General features: G+C 31.1%; 1 protein-coding gene across 1 annotated transcript; it reads left to right on the top strand.

Annotated features, from left to right (window-relative positions):
* Nucleotides 1-4,023: 4,023 nt before the first annotated feature.
* LOC102586173 (cysteine-rich and transmembrane domain-containing protein A-like) lies at nt 4,024-14,666 on the top strand. The gene is made up of 3 exons (XM_006351814.2): nt 4,024-4,134; nt 4,278-4,476; nt 14,386-14,666. Exons 1-3 carry the CDS (start codon nt 4,113-4,115, stop codon nt 14,441-14,443), a joined length of 279 nt encoding a protein of 92 aa, XP_006351876.1. The 5' UTR covers nt 4,024-4,112; the 3' UTR covers nt 14,444-14,666.
* Nucleotides 14,667-24,643: the final 9,977 nt, after the last annotated feature.

Below are 24,643 nucleotides of genomic sequence, written 5' to 3'. Positions count from 1 at the left end.
AGAATTATTCACTTTTTTTAGAAATAGTTTTTTATGTACCCGCAAAACGATATAGTTGAATTTATCAAAGATTTAAGGACAACGTGAGGTAGATTGATCTTATAATTCACAGTAATAATAAAATGTAGTGAATATAAAAGAAAGAGAAGAATCAAGTTGTGCATTGGATCATAAGAATCGGGTCTTGGTGGCCTAAGTACAACGTGTTTAATTGACTTAAGAATTGAAAATCTAAAGCTTTTGCTTAAAGAGAGATAAGATAAACATTTGTTAATGAATAAAATTATTATCAGAAAAGAATGTTTAAAAAGAAAAAAAATATTATATTTTCTAAAAAGGGATATTTTTGATCTATTAAATAATAACAAAGAAATCTTTTTAATCAAATTATTGACTGGGAGGAGAATTTTTAGACTAAATTACTCCTTCCGTCCACTTTTAATTGTCATGTTGCGCTTTTCGAAAGTCAATTTGACTAATTTTCAAAGTTGAATTAGATTATATTAATTTTATATTTTTAACAAAAAATTTAGATATTCAAAAACTATACGAAAAATACTATAAATTGCAATTTGCATATTATCAATATGATGAAAAAATACAACATAAAATGTTAGTCAAAGTTCTATAGTTTGACTCTAAAACGAAAACAATAACAATTAAAAGTGAACATAGATAGTAGTATTTAAGGATATTGCTATTCAATTTCTCTATTTTTATATATTGATAAAATATTTACCATTTAGGACAATATATTTTTTAACTAAATCTAACAGTTTTTTGGGATTAAAATTGTACAACACTCCGAAGGATCCATTATCTTTTCTATTTGTCCGTCTCTTTCTCTAGATATGATTTCTCCTTTTCTTCTTCTTCTTCAAATTTTTAATCCAAATAACTATCTTTAAATATTCATATCTTCAAATCGATTTACACCCATGTTGCACGATTTACACTAAAATAACTTAGATGCTTCAAGTTGCAGAGAAGAAGCAAAACCAAAACCAAAACTTCCTTAAAGGGAGATTGACTAAGTTTTAACATTGATTTTAGGAGAAATTTCAAATTAAAGCTCGAAGAAGAAGATGAAGATTTCAAAATTGTCTTGCAACAATATTAAAATTGAATAAAAGTCATGAACAATACAGACATATTCCAAATATATCCCCTTCTTGGTGATACCAATTAGAATAATTTAGGTAATTCACTTATAATATATTTGCAATACACGCACAACACATTTTTAATACATATTACAAACGTTAATTCTTTCTTAATGATATAAATCAAAATAATTTATAACACATATAGTACATGTTTTATTCAGGAACAATTATATACGTTTAATTCAGTTTATAGATCATTGTCTTGTCTTTCATTAATTATGTTATTCATTCATTCTTAATTCTTTCTTCTAAGTCAACTTTAATATTGTGTAATACAATTTCAATGCAAATTTAATTCATTTTACAATTTTTTGATTTATTTATTACTATTAGATTACCTATTTAATTCATTATTAATACAAATTTAATGAAAGAATATGTTTAAAATAAGTAATTATTTTAAAAAAAAGATTCACTCAAGTAATTAATCCTTACAAAAATTGGTGTGAATTTTTTGAAAATCATTGAAGTCCCAAGTTTAACGTGGTAGAGACTTTTAATCCCTCCTTTATTGGTTGGCTTATTTAGTTTTCTCCGCCTTTAGCGACAACATTATAATTGGTTGTATTTTGACAGGTCAACTTCTCTGCAACTCATGTGATCCATGTCTATTCTATATTTTTGCGAATTTAAAATTTTTGGGTGCATTAATATTAATTTAGATAAGAATAGTGAAATAAATATTCTAGTTAGATTTAAATTCAGGTTTTATGAGTGGATATTTTAACTTGTACTAGTAACACAATGATATTTTTATATTTTTTATTGGTGTATTGTTAATTATATCTTAATTTCTGTCAATTTTTTAATATATATATATATATATATAATTTTTTTTGAAATTAATAAGTGCATGTGCACCCACCACCTATAGGGGTGGCTCCACCTCTGTCCTTTTGGGCATTTGTTGGAGGCATAAGCATTATTTCATTTCAAATTAAGAATCATGTGAACACATGCAATTAAAGAGTTGTTTGGTAGGATGTAATTAAAAAAATTGATGTATGTACTATCTTTATATATTAAATAATTATATATTCTATTTAATATTATGTTAGGTATGATTAATAAATGGAAAATCATGATATAAGCATTGCAAGAGGTTTTTAATACCTCATGAGTATACTTTAAGATGGAGTTGTCCCTCAAAACTTTTTTCATATTCTTTCAAACGTTTTTGCGGATGGTATTTTTATAAAAATTAAATTAAATTAAAGATTATGTTATTCATATTAGTTTTAATACATCAAATCAAACACTATATAAAAAGTAATTTCAGCTTAACTAATGCAAACATAACTAATGCTTTTTCTGTCTCAATTTATGTGAAGCATTTCGTTTTTTCGAGAGTCAAACAGATTACGTTTGATCGGGAATTTGCACATGAAATCTTCAATTTTTTTAAATGAAATTTATATATTTGTAAACTATGTTAAAAAAATTACTAAAAATCACAATAAAAATTATGATTTAAGATAAATTAGTTTAAATCTCAAAATACAAAATGTGTCTGGGAGGGATTACTAGTATCAGGGGCGGATCTACTAAGGCTCCTGGGGATGCCACGCCACCCACGAGCTTCGGTCAAAACGTGATTTATGTATAGGTGTATATATGTACTATGTGTATAAATAAACAAATGACACCCACAGAACCAAAAGGTGTAGTGGTGCCACTGGTAAAGGGCGAGACTCCCCACCTTCCAGACGCGAGATTGAGTCTGGGAAACAATTTATTTATTTTTAAGAAAAAACAACCTCCCAGCCTCAAATAGATGAGGAATTCAGCTTCAACAATGCATATTTTGAAGATTATATTTCCTTTTTCTTTTTAATTCTAGTTGGCTTAGTTTTAATTAGTAATTATTGTTGACTAATTTAATTATTAATCTTTGATTTTTTATAATTTGTTATTAGTTATTTGTTTGATGGAGAAATGTTAAAAATAGGTTTAAACTATGTCACACTGAATAAAGATATTATCTATTAATAGTTTGATTAAAAAATGTCCTTATTGTTAATAATTTGTTCAAAAAATGTCTCTACTATTAATAGTTTGACCCTAAAAATGTCTCTGTTGTTACTTTATTGCGTCAAAAATACACTTTTTCTAATGCACATAATATTTTTATTTTTTTTTCTAATAAAACTATTAATTTTAAAGAATCCCTTTCTTGTTTCTTTTCTTTTGAAATCCTTTTAACTAATTTTTTTTGGAAATAGTAATATTTTTCTTAATCTCGTTTTGTAATTTAAATAGAATAATGTCATGTAGTTTTTAAATAATATCATAGTAACTTCATCTTTAATTTTATTTAGATATGATAAAATCCTTTTTTCCTAATAAAATAAAATAAAAGTTTATTTCTTAATCTTTTAAAAATTGATTAAGTAAATATTTTTCTTGTAGCTATCACAACTGTGGAAATATCATTTTCTTCCCTAAAGTAGATAAAAAATTAAATATGAAATAAGAGGTGATTAATATTCAAATGATTTGTTTAGTTTGTTACATAGTAAGTGATATATTTAAAAATATAAATAATGATACTCTAATTGATCGTTTTTAAAATATGTAAACTCATCGAGAACTATTATAAATGAATAATATATATTTATAATATTAGTAAAATTATTTTAAAAAAAGTTATACTTTATGGATTTTGTGCGGAATCGAAACCTAAGGTTGATTTAGTGATCTAAGCAATGTGTCTACTTGGCACCCAGGAAGTTCAAATCCTGGATCCGCCTCTATAGTATTAGCAATGTCATCATGGTGAGTAGATAGGATATGTTAATGAATAGTTTAATGTACTCTTGTGTGCCCAATAAGAACTTTCCTGCCCCTCTTAAACAGTTGACTCTTTATATTTCTTTCCCCACCTTATCATCAGCTGTACATATTGTTAACTTTTTTTGCTGGATCTGCATCTGTATTTCTCTACCAATGACTTCATATCCTCCACCAGGTAATTTTCCTAAATTAATTCCTTTCATTTCTTTGTATATTAAATAATCTTCATGTAACACTTAAATGATCAATTACTACTACGATTTTTTCTTTCCCAGCTAAATTAAGACTTTTTTTAATATTGATGATTGATTGTTATAGGGTATGGTGCACCACCACCGCCAGGCGGCGGGTACTATCCTCCGCCACCAGGACCCCCTAATTATCAAGGTTATTTCAATAATGATCAATGTTGTCCACCACCACCACCACCTCCTCAGCATATTTACCACCACCACCACGATGATCACCACCACCACCACCACCACCATAGTGGTTGTCTATCATTCCTCAGAGGCTGGTATGTCAACCTCCCCCCCCACCCCCACCCCCGTTCTCTCGTATATTATTGCTTTTTATATACAAATGTTTGACTGAATATAAAATTTAATAATTCAGAGAAGATTTGCTTTTATACCCTTAGGATATGGTAAAATTTAATTCCTACTCAATTTATTTACACCAAATTATACTAATTTACTCGGATTAATCTATAAATTAAGATGAGAATGTATATTAATTAATTATGATTTAGGGATATAAGTGTATATCAAGATGTCATGTATTTATTAAATTTGGTGTAAAAATCGAGTGCAAGTAAGGTTTTTACCAATTTCAGTTTTTAAAAGAATTTTATTTGAAGTAAAATAGAAAATTTGAAGTAAAAAGTTTTTAATTTAAGAAATTATTTGTTGAAAACTGACTAAATAGAAAAAAAGGGTCATATAATAGAGGGCGTATGATATGCATTCACGTAACGTTGATTGGTATATATGTATTATCTTATTCTAAGCATATAAGTACATGATCTCCAACTAATCTTTCGAATCAATTGACTTTTTGGCTGTTGCCAAAATTATTAGACAAGTGTTAACTATTAGTCTCAAAAAGATGATTGGGGTTTCTTTAAAATGGTTTGAATAATTTTGATATTTCAAGTTAATTTTTAGGCTTGTGTTAAGCTTAATATTCATTTTTTAATATAATACTAGAGCAGGATCCCAATTCTTATTTTCCGATGTTGGCCCATATTTAAATAGTGTGTGCACCAAATAGACGTCCTTCTCTAGGCATGTGTTTGAAGAGTAACACATTGATGATTTAAGGGATAAGTGGTCTCTTTAATATGATTTGGATAATATTTTTTTATGAGCTAGCTTTTGAGGTTGATCGAACACAGAGTTTAAGAAATAAAATGAGAATTTTGAATCTCATGATCTTAAATTAAAGATATGTATAGTCTTTTAAATCCCATAATCTTAAACTTGTTGTGTAGGATGTTGAAATTGGAAAACTTACTATGTATGAAAAATGTACTCTTTTTTGGAATAAACCAAAAAGAAAGTAAGTCACTTAAACTAGGTCGAAGGGAGTACCATCACTGCTAGAGAGTTGCAAGAAATTAGCGACAAATTTTTTTCCGCAGCTAAACAACATAAATCCCATGCTAATTCCATTTAACTATGTATTAACGATGGATCAGAAAATTTAATTAGCTAAGACCTTTTTAACGACCAATTAAATAGAAATTACTAATAAATTCAGTACCTAACTTTTCATATTTTTTATAGTGCATTTTTAATAAGTAATTATTGACCCCGTAAAGGAGAAGAACCAGGGTGGGGGATTTGGGAAAGTTGAGAGGGTCGTGGCTCTGTTGAAATTGAGTAAACAACAATATTAGAAAGTTAGTTGAATATTATTGATAAAAGTTTTTTCAAATAAATAGAGATTACATATAGAACTGATTTCTAAAAATAAGCAACAACTGACCCACAACTAATGAACTCCTAAAAATCAGTTCTTTTATTATGCTAAAATAAAGCACTCAACAACCTCCCTTAAATCAGATGTTATTCATTAATATCAGTTTATAATCATTCTCTGAGTAGACACCGAGTAATATGCACAGCTTCACAAATGGACCCAACTTAAGAAGCTTAGTTAATAAATCTGCAACATGATCTTCACTTCTGCAAAATATCAACTCTCACTACATAAAAAATGATCTTTAGCAATAATTAATTAACGGCAATAGCTCAATTGCCACTAAATATGTATTTTTAGCGGCAATTAACACTCTTTGTATATGTCCCTAAAGCCTTTAGCGACATTGGATCTAATGACACTTAACTAATGCCGGTAAAGACTTTAACACTCTTTATTAATGTGTCTATTTATTGCCGCTAAAAGTTATTTTTATTGTAGTGTCTATGACTTTATTGTTGACAAGATCTCAAAAAAATGATACTGCACATCAATGTGTTTACTTCTCCCATGTAAGAGCGATTTCTTGGAGAGCTTGATTATCAAACTATTAACACAGTAAATTCTTGTTGGTTCTAGCTGAAGCTGATGTAGCATTTCTATTAAATTTGACAAGATTTAAGATGAATTAATGTAAAGATTTGATGGTTAGAAAGATAATTCTTCATTGGTACAACAGTCAAGATAACAACTTTGTAGGTGAAATTTAGCTAGTCAAGATAACAACTTTCACATCAGAAAAGATTTACTTTGGTCTTTGCATTGTTAACTAGTAAATAGTATTTGTAGCAAAAATGGGAGACAAGAAAAGTGATGAGTCCACATTGAATGTCAATAATGCGTCATCATTGACATCTTCGCTTATGACAAGAATTGTGTCAAATGCGAAATTTGCAGTTGAAATTTTTGACGGGTCAGGACATTTTGGAATGTGGCAAGACGAGGTCCTTGATGTTCTTTTTCAACAAGGGCTAGATATTTCCATAGAAGAAAAGAAACCATACGGTGTAGGAGAAGAAGATTGGAAAATTATCAACCGTGTTACTTGTGGTACCATTCGATCGTACCTTGCAAGAGAACAAAAGTATCCATACACAAAGGAAACATCTGCAAATAATTATGGAATTTATTGGAGGAGAAATTCTTGAAGAAAACACAGTCAAAATAAACTTTACATGAAAAGAAGACTGTTACACTTCACTTATATTCCTGGTAGCACAATGAATGATCATATCACCAGCTTTAATAAGTTGGAGATAAATTTGCGAAATATAGACGTGACTTTTACGGATGGAGATATGACCTTAATGTTGTTAAGTTCACTTCCCGATGAGTTCGAGCATCTTGAAACTACTCTACTGCATGGGAATGATGAAGTATCTCTGAAAGAAGTTTGTTCTGCCTTATATAGTTATGAACAAAGAAATAGAGAAAAACAAAAAGGCGGAGAAGCAGAAGCACTTATTGTGAGAGGTCGTTCTTAAAATCATATGAGATTGAAGAAAGGTAGATCCAAGTCAAGATCCAGACTCAGCAAAGATGAATGTTCCTTTTGCCGAGAAAAAAGGCATTGGAAGAAAGATTGCTCAAAGTTGAAAAGCAAGGCCAAACCAAATAATGGGAAGGCTGTCATGGAAATGGTTGTGGCTGATTGTGATGACTCTGATTACTCATTAGTTACAATAGAGTCATCTAAATCATGTGATGTATGATTGATGGACTCAGTTTGTAGCTATCATATGTGTCACAATCGGGATTGGTTTGTTGATTTACAAGAAGGAGAATGTAGAGTTATTCACACTACAAACAATAATCCTCTTACCGCATATGGTGTTGGTTCAATTCGATTAAGGAATCATGATGGATTAACTAGAACATTAACAGATGTTCAATATGTACCAGATTTGAAGAAAATATCATTTCTTTAGGATCCCTAGAGTCAAAGGGATTCAAAGTCATTGTAGATAATGGCGTAATGAGAATATGCTCCGGTGCACTGGTGGTAATGAAGGTAATTCAAAGAAATAATAACATGTACCACTATCAAGGTAGTACGTTTATTGGGACAGGGTCAACAACATTCAATGACGATAAGGAGGCATAAATGACCAGGCTGTGACATATGCGCTTCGGATATGCTGGAGGAAAATCCTTGAAAACTTTCTTAGATCAAGGATTGCTAAAAGGAGTAAAACTTGCAACTTGGAGTTTTGTGAGCATTGTGTTAAGGGAACAAGGGTTAAATTTAGAACAACTATCCATAATACTAAAGATATTTTGGAGTATGTTCATTCAGTTGTTTGGGGTGCATCCAAAACACCTTCATTAGGTGGGAAACACTATTTTGTAACCTTTGTTGATGACTTTTTCGGAAGAGTATTGGCGCATAAGATGAAAACTAAAGATGAAGTGTTGGGAATTTTTCTCAAATGGAAGGCGATGATAGAGACTCAAATTGGTAGAAAGATTAAGTGTCTTCGCACAGACAATGATGGAGAATACAAAAATGATCTTTTTCAGAAAATTTGTGAAAACAATGGCATCATCAGACATTTCACCGTCAGATATACACCACAAAAGAATGGGGTGACAGAACGCACGAACCGGACTTTGCTGGAGAAGGTGCGGTGCATGTTGTCCAATGCTGACTTGGGCAAAGAATTTTGGGTTGAGGCAATAACATATGCATGCCACCTCATTAATCGTCTACCATCTGCTGCTATAGGTGGGAAGACACCATTAGAAAAATGGTATGGAAAACTTGTTGAAGATTATGGTTCTTTATATGTATTTGGCTCAATTGCATATTATCACGTAAGAGAGTTAAAATTGGATCCAAGAGCAAACAACGCTTTATTTATGGAAATTACTTCTGGAGTCACGGGATATCATTTATGGTGTCCAGAGACGAGAAAAATAATATTTTCAATAGGGATGTTACCTTTGATGAATCTGCCTTGACAAATAAGGTAACAGTTGAAGATGTCAAACAAACTAATGGTGCTTCAAAGTAGGTGGAGTTTGAAGGAAAAATATTTTTTCCAAAACTGGATCAAACGAGGAAACAACAGAAGATTTTCCTCTGGAAGAAGAGCCAATCGAATGAGAGGTTCAATCTCAAGAACCTCAACCACAACTTGAATCAATAGCAACCAGCAAGCCAAAAAGGACAATAACAAAACCTGCTCGACTCATAGATATGGTGGCTTGTGCAGACTCAATTGTAGCCGATGACATTCCTACCACTATAAAGATGCAGTCCAAAGTTAAGATGAAGATAAGTGGAGGATTTCCATGGATAAAGAAATGCAATCCCTTTATCAGAATCATACATGGAAATTGGCCAATCTCTCGAAGGGCGAGAAAGTAATTGGGTGCAAATGGGTATTTGCAAAGAAAGAAGGATTTCCTAACCAAGAAGATGTTCGCTACAAATCAAGATTGGTGACCAAAGGATACACTCAAAAAAAGGGAATTTATTATAATAAGGTATTTTCTCCAGTTGTGAAACACTCCTCCATTAGAGTTTTGTTGGCTTTGGTAGCACAGTTGAATTTGAAACTAGTTCAGTTGGATGTAAAAACTGCATTTTTTACATGGAGACTTGGAAGAAGAAATCTACATGACTCAGCCAGAAGGATTCAAAGTTGATGGAAAAAAATATGGTGTGAAAACTTGAAAAATCGTTGTATGGATTGAAACAATCTTTTAGACAATAGTACAAACGATTTGACAAGTTTATGTTGCAGCAAAGGTACATAAGAAGCAAATACGATCATTGTGTGTATTTGCGCAAGCTTGAAGACGATTCCTTTATATATATTCTCCTATATGTTGATGATATGTTGATAGCTTCTAAAAGTAAATAAGAAATTAAGAAGCTAGATTCAACTAAGAAAAGAGTTTGACATGAAGGATTTGGGTGAGGCAAAGAAGATTCTTGGCATGGAGATAAAAAGAGATAGACATTCAAAGAAACTCTATTTATCTCAGAAAGAATACTTGAAGAGGGTACTAAATCGATTCAGTATGAATGAGAAAACGAAATCGGTTAGCACTCCACTTGCTCTTCATTTTAAACTTAGTGATGCTATGTCATCAAAGAATGAAGCTGAACGAGAATATATGTCGAGAGTACCATACACGAATGTTGTTGATAGCTTGATGTATGCAATGGTTTGCACAAGGCCAAATATTTCACATGTTGTTGGAGTTGTAAGCAGGTACATGCATAATCCTGGAAAGGATCATTGGCAGGCTATAAAATTGATTCTACGGTATATTCATAATACTTTAGATGTTGGTTTGGTTTTTTAGCATAAAGATAGTCAATATCTTGTTAGACATTGTGACTCAGATTATGCAGGTGATTTGGACAAATGAAGATCAACTACTGGTTATGTTTTCACTATTGCAAACACACCAGTTAGTTGGAAGTCTACTTTGCAGTCAACAATTGCTTTGTCTACCACTGAGATAGAGTATATGGCAATTGCAGAGGCTGCTAAGGAGACAATTTGGCTTTAAGGATTGCTTAAAGAGCTTGGTATTGTAAGAGAAGGAATCACAATATTTTGTGATAGTCAAAGTGCTATTCTATTAGCGAAGAACCAAGTTTATCATGCAAGGACGAAGCATATTGATGCTCGATATCATTTCATACAAGACATCATAGAAGAATGTGGAGTCATAGTGAAAAAAGTTCATACTACGGATAATCCTGCCGATATGCTGACAAAAGTGGTGACTGCGGTCAAGTTTCAACATTGTTTGAACTTGATCAACATTGTTGAACATTGAAGATTGAGGTTGAATGCACAATAAAAAATTGTAGTTGAGAGAAAGTTGAAAATGGAGAATCTTGCCAAGGTGGAGATTTGTTTAATTTGACAAGATTCAAGATGAATTAATGTGAAGATTTAGTGGTTATGAAGATAATTCTTCATTGGTACAAAAGTCAAGATAGCAACTTTGTAGGTGAAATTTAGATAAACTATAAAATGGTTTCACAAGTTAAATCTTGACATTTTGACACATTGTGATGTCATGGATGACATCTATAAGAAGAATTCACTTCTATAAATAGATAGCTCCTAATTCATTTGTAAACCACCTCTCACTTGCCTTCTCATCTTTAAAGGCATTTGTTCTTCTTTCTCTCTTGTAGTATTTCACTTGTACTCTTTTGGAGTGAAATAAATATTGGTTGGTTGTGTTCGAGGAGTAGGCAAAAGAAAACAAAATTTTGCCAAACCTCATAAATTTCTGGTGTTCTTTTTATTGTTGTCTTATTTACTATTTATTAGCTACCCTTAGATATAGCATTTGTAATTTCATCGCTCTTTATATATTCGGCTGCCGCAACAACCAATATTTATTTCACTCCAAAAGAGTACAAGTGAAATACTACAAGAGAGAAAGAAAAACAAATGCCTTTGAAGATGAGAAGGCAAGTGAAAGGTGTGTTACAAATGAATTAGGAGCTACCTATTTATATGAGTGAATTCTTCCTATAGATGTCATCCATGACATCACAATGTGTCAAAATATCAAGGTTTAACTTGTGAAACCATTTTATGGTTTACCTAAGTTTCACCTACAAAGTTGCTATCATGACTTTTGTACCAATGAAGAATTATCTTCCTAACCACCAAATTTTCACATTAATTCATCTTTGAATCTTGTCAAATTTAACAAATCTCCACCTTGGCAAGATTCTCCATTTTCAACTTTCTCTCAACTACAGTTTTTGTTTGTGTCTTCAACCTCAATCTTCAATGTTCAACAATGTTGATCAAGTTCAAAAAATGTTGAAACTTGACCGCAGTCACCACTTTTGTCAGCATAGCGGCATGATTATCCGTAGTATGAATTTTATTCACTATGACTCCACCTTCTTCTATGATGTCTCGTATGAAATGATATCAGACGTCAATATGCTTCGCCCTTGCATGATAAACTTGATCCTTCGCTAATTGAATAACACTTTGACTATCACAAAATATTGTGATTCCTTCTTGTCCAATACCAAGCTCTTTAAGCAATTTTTAAAGCCAAATTACCTCCTTAGCAGCCTCTGTAATTGCCATATACTCTGCCTCGGTGGTAGACAAAGTAACTGTTGACTGCAAAGTAGACTTTCAACTAACTGGTGCGTTTGCAATAGTGAAAACATAACCAGTAGTTGATCTTCATTTGTCCAAATCACCTGCATAATCTGAGTAACAATATCCAACAAGAAATTGACTATTTTTATGCTTGAAAACCAAGCCAACATCTACAGTATTATGAATATACCGTAGAATTTATTTTACAGCCTGCCAACATGCATCTTACCATGTTCAAAATGATACGATTCTTCCTCTCAGATACACCATTTTGTGGTGTATAAGTTGTTGTCAATTGCCTTCGAATTCCCTTCATAGCGCTAAAGCTTGTGAATTCATTGAATTTGAACTCACCACCACGATCAGTTCGAAGAACTTTGATTATCTTCCTCGATTCCTTTTCAGCAAAGACCTTGAATGCGCTAAAAAAACCTTTCTTTTGTTGCAAAAATTGAACCCACGTCTTTATGCTATCGTCATCAGTAAAAGATATAAAATACCTTTCATTTGTTTTCGAAGCTGGATTGATTGGACCACAAAGGTATGAGTGAATCAATTGCAACAATTTCTTAGGCATCCATGCCTTTTCTACCGGAAAGGATTCACGATGTTGTTTACCAACAACACAATTTTGACAAACTTTGATAGTAACATCGAATTGGGGAAGACCACCAACCATGTTCCTTTGTTGTAGGGTTCTCACACCATTGAAATTGAAGTGTCCATAACACATATGCCATAATCATGTAGAGTCCATCATTTTTGTTATCGAGCATGTTTGGTCATTATTGTGTAAAGGAAACAACCAATTGACTGTCATTTTGACTTCAAAAATTGTTCCCTTTTGTTGATGTTGTACGGTGCAATAATCCTTTTTTATAACAATTTTCTAGTTTCTTTCTAGTAGCTGCCCTATACTAAAAAGATTGTTCTTTAATTCAGGAACATAAAAAGTTCCATCAACTTTGAAGAAATGTCCCTTCACCTGCAATCTAATAGTGCTTTGTCCCATAACAAAAATATACAAGAATTATTTCTAATTAAGCTTGACATTATCTTTAAAAGATTCATCCAAATTCAAAAACAAAGATTTGTTACCGCACATATGATTACTGTAACTTAAGTCCAGATACCACTTATTTGAATGAGATTGTTCTTGCGCAAGGCAAGCCATCAACAAAGTTTCTTCTTTTTCTTCATCTTGTTCCGTGATATTCGATTTCTCTCTATCTCCCTTGTATGAATGCAAAATAGTTTTGTATTCAAACTGATAGTGGGCATACATGTGACAACACAAACACTCTATTTGTGATTTATCAAATGTCACATCATAAGCATAGTGTTGATCATTATCACGTGCATTTCCTCTACAATTTGAAGTCATGTTTCGCCCATGTCATCTGCCTCTACCATGACCTCTTCCAAAACCATCCATGTTAGAAGAATCATATTGATTTTCCACTTTCGAAGCTTGTTATTCTGTAGGAGAAGGTGTCATACTCTGCTCATGTAATAGTAAAGAGCTTGAAAGTTCATTGAAACCAATCTCTATAATGCTCCAAAACTCCTTTGAACGCAAGAAGTTTTCCATCAGCATGCTCCAATGATCATAGTGACCATCAAAGCGGGAAATAGCAGATTAGATGATTTTTTTACTTTTAGATGCCATGAGCACTTGTTGCTAGTTGCTACAAGATACCAAGTAAGTTGCAGCTTCTTTTACTCACAGGTCACTCTAAGTCTAACGCTGATACCACTATTGAAATTGAGTAAACAACAACATCAGAAACTTAATTGAATATTATTGATGGAAGTCTCTCCAAATAAATAGAGATTACATATAGAACTAATTCCTAAAAATAAGCAACAAACTAACCCACAACTAATGAACTCCTAAAATCAGTAATAATAAAATATTCCTAAAAAATAGATCCATCCAAAAAACCAATTATTTTATTCTGCTAAAATAAAACACTCAACACGCTGGACGAGTAAAAATTACACTACTTTTTTCATCAAATACCCGATGATCACCACTTGCATAATGAAAACCAATGGTTTGGGACAAGAAAGATATATAATAATATGACAATCACATAAAAACAATTTACATGGCCTAATAGAGACCTCATACAATAATTTTTCTAGCTCTATTATTTTTTTTATTTCATTTCTTCTGAATCAATTACAGACAATTTTTAATTATAAATCTATTACCAAAAATTCAATGAATGCATAATGAATATTCAATATCTGTTTTTAAATACTATTATCACAATCTTTAATTACAATCTTTTATCACTGGAATAGCAACAAAATTTGATTGGTTGTTGCAGTTTGGCCGCTCTTTGTTGTTGCTGTATTTTGGAAGAGTGCTGCTGCTGCTGCTTCTAGTTGTGCCTGTCAAAATTGCTATTTATTTCTCAAAACTTTTTGTGTGAGGATTTTCTTGCTTTTAATTATATATATGTATTTTTAATTGGAGGCAAGTTTGTGTATAATGTAATGGAAGGCTAGTTATATTACAACTATGTCTGTATGCATGATTGCTTATGTTTGGGCGGGTTATTGACCCGCCTATTCATTAGCTTAACCCATTTTAACCCATTAAAAATTTGATTGATATGTACTCCGAATTGACTCATGAAAAATCTTGTTGAAATATTTTTAAAAAACTTATTTTTCAATTTGATATGCTGCATATAGCCATAATAAAGAAAAAAATAATTTTATTAGGTACAATTTAAATGAATAAATAAAACAATTAAGTTTATTAAAAATTGGGTTTCGTTGGGTCTTGACCCATAATGTAATCTATTACCTAAAGGGGAAATTGTATAAAATAACAAACTATTAATTCAAATTAAATGCTAGAACCACAGTTTCATTTAATTCTAACCCGTAGCAAACACTTTGCCATTCCCCTCTCTCCCCAGAAATCTCGCTCGCCACTCTCCCTGATCTCTCTCGCCACTCTCCCTCGCCTCTCTCACTTTTATACAAGCACAAATGTATAAATTGCGTTTGTGTTTGTATAAAATGAGAGAAAACTGTATATACTAATACAAATACATACACTTATAATTATACAAATACAAATTTTCTCCTACCAGTTCTCTTTTGTCTTTCTCTCTTTCTCGCTTTATACAAACACAAATTAATACAAATTACAATGTATAAATTTGTGTTGTATAAAGCGAGCGAGAGAGAGATTTGATATACAAATGTTTTATTTTGATTCAATTGTATACAAATTCAAATTTTATGCAGATATACAAACACAATTATTGATACATATACATAGTAGTTACATATATACAATTATCTAACAGATATACATATACAATCGTTGTGCTTTTATACAAACGAATGCCTACCTGTGATTTATACAAATCTGATGCTCCATAGCAAACATAAAATTTCCTATGGAGCGTAATTATACAAACTGTAGCTATAGCATACAAATATGATTTTTATGTTTGCCAAACCTAAAATTTAGATTTGGTCTTGACCCAATTGTTGTCTTAACCTATTATGACTCGTCCAAATTTTATCCAACCCACCCAATTGTCACCCCTAGCTAGGGGTGTACAAAACCGAACCGAAAACTGAACCAAACCGCAAATCGAGTCAAATAAAAAAAGAACCCGACTAGTGGTTTGGTATTGGAAAAAAAACCCGACTATATTTGGGTTGGTTTGGTTTTAACTATAAAAAACCAACCCAAGACCAAACCAACCCGACATTATATATGTAATTTTAAATTTTATTTTATACATAAAAATATTTACTTTGATATAATTTTTAAATATTTCTTATACTTTTTCATAAAATTAAAATACATAATCTAATTTTAATTTTTCTTAAATATTTAGTAATGTAACTAATACTTATTAAATTTATTTTAGCATGATTTAGTAGTTTTAAATTATGATCATTTTCATTATGACTTTGCAATATTTATTTTATATGATGTTTCATTATTATTTTTTATTGAATATTTTTGTGTCATCAATACTCATCTCATATTTTGTGTTTTTTTTTTTTTAAGAAACACCTTAGATAATTGCATTTTGGTTGGACTAAAGAAATATTTGGAGCACAAGTTAATTATATGTTTGTATGCAAACTTTTACCGAAAAAATCCAAAAATCTGAAAAATCCGAGGTTTTTTAGTTTGGTTTGATTTATAAATTAAAAAATTCGACACAATGGTTTGGTTTGGTATTTGAAAAACCCGAACCAACCCGAGGTTGAAAAACCCGAAAAAATCCGAATTTTATTAGTTTGGTTTGATTTATAAATTTAATTTTTTTACACAAATGATTTGGTTTGATATTCGAGAAACCCGAACCAACCCGGTCATGTACATCCCTACCCCTAGCCTAGGGTTTGAAGCTGGGCCAATATTGTTGTGGATACAAGGAGATTCTTCACTATACATGTATATCCGAAAGTTTGTCTAATCCTTCACAATATATATATTTTTAACTGCATACTATGTATAATTGGATATATGTTAATTTGTAACTCCTAAGATTTGTATTTATCAATTTGCAATATATATATATATATATGATACTTTACAATATATCAAAATGGTATATATGCTACTTCACAATATAAATGAAAGAATATGTACGAGAATGTATACATGATGTTTTACAACATGACATATTAAGTAAATTGAAACACTGTAAAGCCTTCAATAGGTATATCAAATTTACAATATGAGAAAGTATCTAAAATGTTTGATGAATATATATGCATAGAAAAAGTTAAATTCTTGCAGGCTATTGGGTTTTCTTATGAAAAAATCGGTCAACTTTTGTGTTAGATTCCATAATATATTTGATTATCGTATTGAACACAATTTGTGGCCAAAGTATGCATAATTGGAGAGAGATTTGGAAGAAGATTTGAGAAATTTAGGAGAAGTATTTGAATAAATTCATAAGAGAGAGAGAAAATTATAAAATTTAAATCTATTTTAAAGGAATATTTTTGGTTTATGAGATACAAATTTTATAGCCTAAACGTGGGTATTGTATACCGAGTACCAATTTCTTCTTAAACATAGGTTATATGTCATTTGGTGAGTACGCTTATCATGCTTGTTTTATTTCATGATCTATGATTAATGAAAGAGAAAATTTCATAAATAGCAAAGATAATAGATCTAATAAGGCTCTATAGCCATAGTTTCGGTAATTGTGCTCCATAGCATAGTTCCTTTTGCTATGGAGATTGCAGTTTGTATATTTTACTTGTGGATATACAAACATGGTAAGTATATACAAATGAAAGTTGCGGTTTGTATATTTCGCTTGTAAAAATACAAACATGGTAAGTATACACAAATTTTATATTTAGGAATTTTTTAGAACTCCATTTGTATATTTCGCTTGCCAATATACAATCATGGTAATTTATTATGAATTTTCCATAAATTGTATACAAATAGCTAGGGTAAACATATACAAATTCTGAATTTACACAATCAGAAACCGAATTATATAAATTCAGGATTTATACAATCAGGGACCGAATTATACAAATTCTAAATTTATAAAATTAGAAAACTGAATAGCAAAATTTCGCTAAACTGTAGTCACAAATTAAAAATAATCGAAACTATAGCTATATTACATAATATAATCTAGATGTTTGTCATTTTGCATAATAAAAACACATTATTTGGACAATCCTACTCCTAGACTAAAACATGAAAGCTTTTAGAAATTTCTATTATACCCACACGACTTGAAATATAGGAATTTCAAGAGTAACTTTGTATTTTGTCTCTTGTATTTTAGCTAGGAATATTTTTATCCAAATATTATTGTCCATTTTAAAAATGGATATTTCTCAGTTACATTTCAACAGTGATCAAATATTAATAACCGATCTAAAAATATATAGATTGATTGATCATATAAAAGTCCGGTTACAAAATTATACCGAATATGATTCCTAATTGATGATGGCAAATCCATCTATATGAAAATGTACGAATTATATACCCCAATTGATGTAGTTAATGAGCATAGAGTCCACAATTTTTACTACTTTCGAACTACTTATCATAATTGTCGTGATTCAAAAATAAACGTGATGACACTTGTCTATTTCTACCATGACAAGTCAGCCTCAACCCAACGAAAATGAAAGAAATGCGAAAATATAAAGCAAGAACAAGATAAAGCAGAAAACTTATTCATTCTATTGAAACCCCCAAAAACTGGTTGTCACGGGTACAAGCCATTAAGGGATCGTTTGGTACAAAGATGCATAATGCAAGGATTACTAACACATGGATTAGTAATGCAGGGATTAATTTTTATCAAGTGTTTGGTTCATTGCTTCCCACTTATCTTATGTTTGGTTTAAAACTCTAGAAAAAACTTCTTTCCTATTATTCCGTTGAGTTATTATGATATTTTCTATTTCATTTAACTAGTCAAGTTAAATACTAAAATATATTAAAAAATTTATTATTAATTTTGAGGTGTGATGTGCCACTACACAGATCCTTGATAGCACAATATATTTCTAATTTTTTGTTGATCAGATATACCTTAAATCAACATAGATTTAAGGCTACATAAATTGTTCAAATACACGAAGCTTATTTTTTAAAAATAAAAAAATTTGTTCAAGTGGTCAATCAACAAAATACATTTTTTTTTAAAAAGAAAAAAGTCAACCCAATATAGCAAATCAAATATGGAGAAAAAAAATATTAGTTTGTGAAATCATTAAATTATATTGAACAAATTTGGAGAATTTAAAATAATATTTATAACTTTTCTAATATAAATAAAAAAGAACATTAAATAACAAAAGAAATTTAAAGAAAAAAGATTTGGGATAGTTTAGTCATTTAGGCGTCTTATCCAAGGATTGTTAAACCTTGGATTAGTTATAGCTCCCTTTTCTAGGGATAAAATAAGACTTTGTATGAGGTATAACTAATATATGGTTAGGTTAAATGAAGTAACCAAACAATGTTTTTGTTGGACTAAATTTTAATCCATGGACTATTGATCAATACCTCCTACCAAACGGTACCTAAATACATGAAGTGTAGAATTAGGAAATAAGTACAAAACTTAGTCATTGTTTCTTAAATAGAACAAAGATAAAGAAAAGGCAAAAGAGATCCCGCCCGGGACGACAAACAACTACCTCTCAAGTCCTTCAACAAGCCTCAGAAAGTGAGAAGAAGAGAAATCACGCTATACCAGGCTCGGAACCTACACAAGTGTAGAAGCAATGAGTGAGTATCAACAACACGGTACCCAACAAGCAACCTGATAGACAAGGCATCTAGCTAGAAATTGAATACCCCCGAGACTCCAACCGAACCTCCTCAAACTACAATATGTACAGAAATCAGTCCAACCTAACAGTTCTACAACGCACACCTCACAGGGCTATAGTCGCAATCCAACAACTAGCACAAATCAAGTACGTCAATCTCAAGTATCAAGTAGATTATTCACACGTACAAATACTTTAATCACGAATAACAACTAAGTCACACATAAACATCAAAATGCATCAAATCACAATAATCAATCTCTCACCGAAAACATTTTCCGTCGGCCCAATATCACGAGCTGGAAATGGCCTCGGCATAACAACACTTGTTGGAAATGACCTCGATATAATAGCACTCGTCGATAATGACCTCGACATAATAAACACTTGCCATAAATGACCTCGTCATCATAACCATCACATGTCTCATCACGATGTTCAACAATCAGTGCACGCAAGTAATATTACACCACATGAAAGAGACAACAATTCATGCAATTCAAGTCCACATTCATGCTATCAAGCATTTCATCAATCAATCAATAAGAGTCACAACAAGGCAATTCACATTATCATGTTCATCACATAGCCTTTTCATTTCAACCCATTTTTATTCATTAAGATTTATCAAGTGGACAATTAAGCCTTCACCTCATTCTCATTACTCCCAACACACAATCAATGAAGGAAATACATGAATTCTACTAGAACACAAGGTTTAAGAGATCACTTGTCCTAACGAAATCAATTAATCACTCCAAGAATTGAGTCTTCCCCTTCCGAATCACTTCCGAAGCCACAAAATCTATATACAAGCAAGTATTCACAATAAATCTTCGAAAACGGTAATACCCACATCAATTTCTTTAAAAAATGGGTAAATAAACAGAAAACCCAATTTCAAAAAGAAGGTTTGAATCCAAAATTTAATACTTGAAAACATTACTCAAGGCTTTAGAAACTCGTTGGTGAAAACCATTTCGAAAAATGACTTACGGTCTATTCACAAACCCACTTTTACTTCAAAACTCAAGTTCATGAAGAACCCCCAATTTATCAACCCAAAATCTTGATTTTAACTCATATACTCAATAATCATAATGGGTAATTGAAAAGAATCGTTACTCAAAAGTTTTTCCTCGAAAACCTGGTTTAAATCGCCACCCCAAAGCTCTCAAAACTCAAAAAATGGTGAAATGAGGTTGAAACCCCGATTTTGAAAAATAGTCTACCCAAGTCTCAAATGATCATTGCGATCATACAATCGCAATGAGTAAGATAATCAACTCATTAAAGTTGACCATCGCGATCGCGGCAAAGACCCATGCAATCACAATACACCTCAAATTTGTGCTACACGATTGTGATGAGGGAGCCTCGCGATCGCGATGACCAAAATGGTTATGCACCAGAACCAGAAACCAGCAAAACAACCAAACTCAAAATCATCGAAAGGACCCTCGAGATTCGCTTGGAACCCCGTACGCACAAATCACATATGCAAATCAATTATAGTTGACGTTCCAGACTCAATGGAACCATCAAAACATAAATCTGAGGTCTCCTTGACCCGACATTCGTGAAAACCACAAGAAACTAACTCAATGCCTAAAAAGGCTAAAATAAACTCGGGACCTCTCAAAAATCAACCAAGACCTCACTTAGGCCTAGAATCATTGCCCAAATCCAACGGAATTTTCAGAATTCTGATCCGAGTATCTAAACCCCAAATGTTGACCGAAGTCAATCTAAATGCTAAATTTCCACAATTTCACAACTTAGGACCTCAAATCTTCAAAAAGACTCCAAATCTGAAACCGACAACTACCACATACTAGAACCCACATTTCGAGACTGATGGAATCAACAGAATTCCATTCCGACACTCGAAACTCCAAAAGACACCAATAACCACTTTTAAGCAACTTAGCCATTCAAGATCACAAACTTACCAAATTCTCAATATTTAACTCAAAATTCAAAACGATTTTTTCAACCTCAATCATAAATGATTCGGGATCGATCACGGAAGGAGCAAAATGAGAAATTTACAAAACTTTCTAAAAATGACCGACCGAGTAATTACAGTAATTTTGTTGTATTGAAGTTTTAGCAATTATTTTTTAGTATCAATTATTCGAAAGTTTATCTTAACAATATTTGAGTGCCAATTGTTTGAGAGTAATCAAGGGATAGGAGACAAAATGTACTACTAATGTACCACCAATAATACTTATTAAGTTATAAATAATGATATATATATATTCCCCCCTTTTTTTTAGCTTAAAAGATTCCTACAGCTTGTGTGCCAGACAAATCAATTACATCAATTGTGGAGAATATACCAAAGCATAAGAGACTATTTAATTATAGGTTGACAATCACTATTTTGTCCAAGCTATAAATCGATATTATCAATTTAGAGAATCTTTCATAAAATAATAATATGAAGTGTGTAACTTTTGACTTGACTTCCCAAACACCTTTTTCTTCTTCTTAATTATTCTTTGAAATTTTTTATATACAATTCCAAATTATCTTCATTAAAATTGTGTTTGCACTTCCAAACTTACCAATGACGTAAGACTTTCATATTTATAATTTCGATGTCTACATGATTGACAATTTTATTATTCCTCTATTCCTTGATTAATTATTTTACCTAATAGGCGCTTGATTTAATAAGGTATTTGAAAAAAAAGTTTAATAAAGGTATTTGAACCTACATTAATTAACATGATCAAAAGTGTAAGTTTTGTAAGTGAAAAAAAATCACTTGAAACTAGTCAACATCACTTTGTCAAACTTAAAAGTCATCTCCAATTCATTTTTCTTTTTAAAGATCAGTTTAACTAATAATCAAACATTGTTTTCTTTAAAGTTTTCTTTCCTTACATTGTAAATATAAACAATGACTAATACTTTGAAGCAGAGTCGGAATTAATTTTTGTTTACTACGTTTCAAATCGATGTTTTAGACATATTAAATAATTTTTTAAAACACAATATAAGGTTCAAGTCAAAGCAACTAGATTTTGTTGAATCTGCAATCAGCATTAGGACTTCCTCAGTGCTTTAAAGCAAGTGGTTGAGCTAAATGCGATGAAGGGATTCTATTGAATTTTCTCGTCAATTCAATATTATATCGTACAAATAAGTAAAAAATAATTTCTTGGATCTATGTCTAATGAATCATCTCGATAGTTAGGTGTATTTAGCCCACTACAATTTTATATTTTTTAAATCTCCTAGTTGAAGATTTTATTTTCTTTTTACATATATGAAATACAACGGTCTTTTACAAGAGGAAATGAAAAAGAAATTTCCATATATCTTTTTGTATTGTAAAGCTAATCACATCATGAAGAGAAAATTATTCTTTTTATTATTTGCAAACATATTCGAACTTTTTAAAGCTAATCCATTTATATCGACAACATGTCGACATTCCCTTTCGCTCAAAGGAATGTAACGTAAAATTAACTTTATTACTATGAGATACTACTACACTTTATTTCATTTTGGTTTAATACTTTTCGTATTTACTAATTTGTTTTGGAAATAATTTCAAGATTTATAATCTACCAGCAAATCTTTTGGGAAGCTAAAAGTTTGTTTTTTTAAGTGTTTATTCGAATGAAGAACCATATTATTAATGTGTATTACTATACATGAGTCCGGAGCTAAAAGGGTAAAAAATTTGCCAAAAATTTCAAAAGGGCACATCATATTTGTTTAAAATCAAAAGGGTAAAATCGCTCCTTCCCTCTGACACATACTGACGCCGTTTATTTAGTTAGAACTAAAAATCGTTGTCAGGGCAGCGATTTTGTCCATTTTTTTTTCTTTTTCTTCACTAAAATCGCTGACATAGCAGCGATTATTTAACTCCAATTAATTTTCCTCCAACTAATATCGCTGTCATAGCAGCATTTTCATAGAACGAAAAAAAATTCCATGAAAATGGCTGCTTTGGCAGCTTTTTTATATAAAAAATATATATCTTGAAATCACTGCCTTTGCAGCGTTTTAGTTAATTTTTTTTCTTTTTTTTTAAATTCGTTTCTCTTCAATTTTTTATTTTTTAAAAAAAATAGTTTTTCTTAATTATTTTTTTTTGTTTTGAAAACAAAGCAGCGTTTTTATTAAAAAATAATTTTTTTAACAAAAATTACTGAAAAGGCAACCTAATTCAACATTGATTACAGTTCATGCCTTATTTTGATGATCTCTACGTCAAGTCCAAAATTTTGGGTGGAATTAGGCTGCCTGTCAGCGATTTAAAAAAATAATAATTGTTTTTTCATAAAAACTTTTTTTTAAAAATTAAGAAAAGATTTTCAAAATAAATTTATTTGTTTTAAGGAAAACACTGCCAAGGCAGCGATTTTCCAAAAAAAAAGTTTTTACAGAAAAGCTACCAAATTTGTTTTTCTATGAAAATGCTGCCATAGTAGCGATATTAGTTGGAGGAGAAAAAATTAGAGTTAAATAATCGCTGTTGTGCCAGCGATTTTAGTGGAAAAAAAGAAAAAAAAATTGGACAAAATCGCTGCCTTGGCAACGATTTTTATTTTTAACGGAGTAAACGACGTTAATATGTGTCAGAGGAAAATCTCTCCGTTGCCCTTTCGATTTAAAAAAAATATGATGTGCCCTTTTGGAATTTTTGACAATTTTTTTTGTCCTTTTGACTCTGAACTCTACTATACATTCAACTTTTCTAACTGTCAAGAACTTCTATACAAACTAACTTTCTTAATTAACTAAATAATAGACTTGATTAACATGTACAATTAATTATTTACATGTCTTCAACACTCCCCCTCAAGTTGAGAATTAAAAACATTTTTCATTCCAAGCTTGTTAATCATGTTGAGGCTTGCATAGCCCTTTAGTATCACAATATGCTACCAATTCTGAACATTTCTTGCTTGGCATAAATAAGTGCATGTATTGACTGAGCACTTGAACTACAAAGGCGATGTCTGGCCTAGTTATAGTCAATATATTACCTCCTGGCGCCTTGGTGGTGCGATGCGTTACCCCAAACCCAGAATTTTGACGAGTTTTTTTGTTCAATTCATGGCTTAACCCACTTGAAATCGAATGATTCATTCCCAAATTCATTTAGATTCATAAGCCCAACGAAATTCATTGAAAACTCACTCAATTTACATCAAGAACAACACTCATTCGCAAAACCCTCACTTTAACAATCCAACATGACTCCATTGATAAAAAAAAATGAAGTAAAAGCTTAAGAATTCC

This window comes from Solanum tuberosum, unplaced genomic scaffold, assembly GCF_000226075.1.
Source record: "Solanum tuberosum cultivar DM 1-3 516 R44 unplaced genomic scaffold, SolTub_3.0 scf00134, whole genome shotgun sequence".
Taxonomy (NCBI): domain Eukaryota; kingdom Viridiplantae; phylum Streptophyta; class Magnoliopsida; order Solanales; family Solanaceae; genus Solanum; species Solanum tuberosum.
Note: the sequence above shows the minus strand (reverse complement) of the source record. Positions and strands in the feature narration are given on the sequence as shown.

What these genes read in the sequence shown, in the direction of transcription:
- LOC102586173 (XM_006351814.2), top strand. Translation starts at nt 4,113, where the DNA reads ATGACTTCATATCCTCCACCAG. An exon ending in GACTTCATATCCTCCACCAG is followed by an intron (nt 4,135 to 4,277) that starts GTAATTTTCCTA and finishes TGATTGTTATAG; the next exon opens with GGTATGGTGCACCACCACCG. An exon ending in CTATCATTCCTCAGAGGCTG is followed by an intron (nt 4,477 to 14,385) that starts GTATGTCAACCT and finishes TGGTTGTTGCAG; the next exon opens with TTTGGCCGCTCTTTGTTGTT.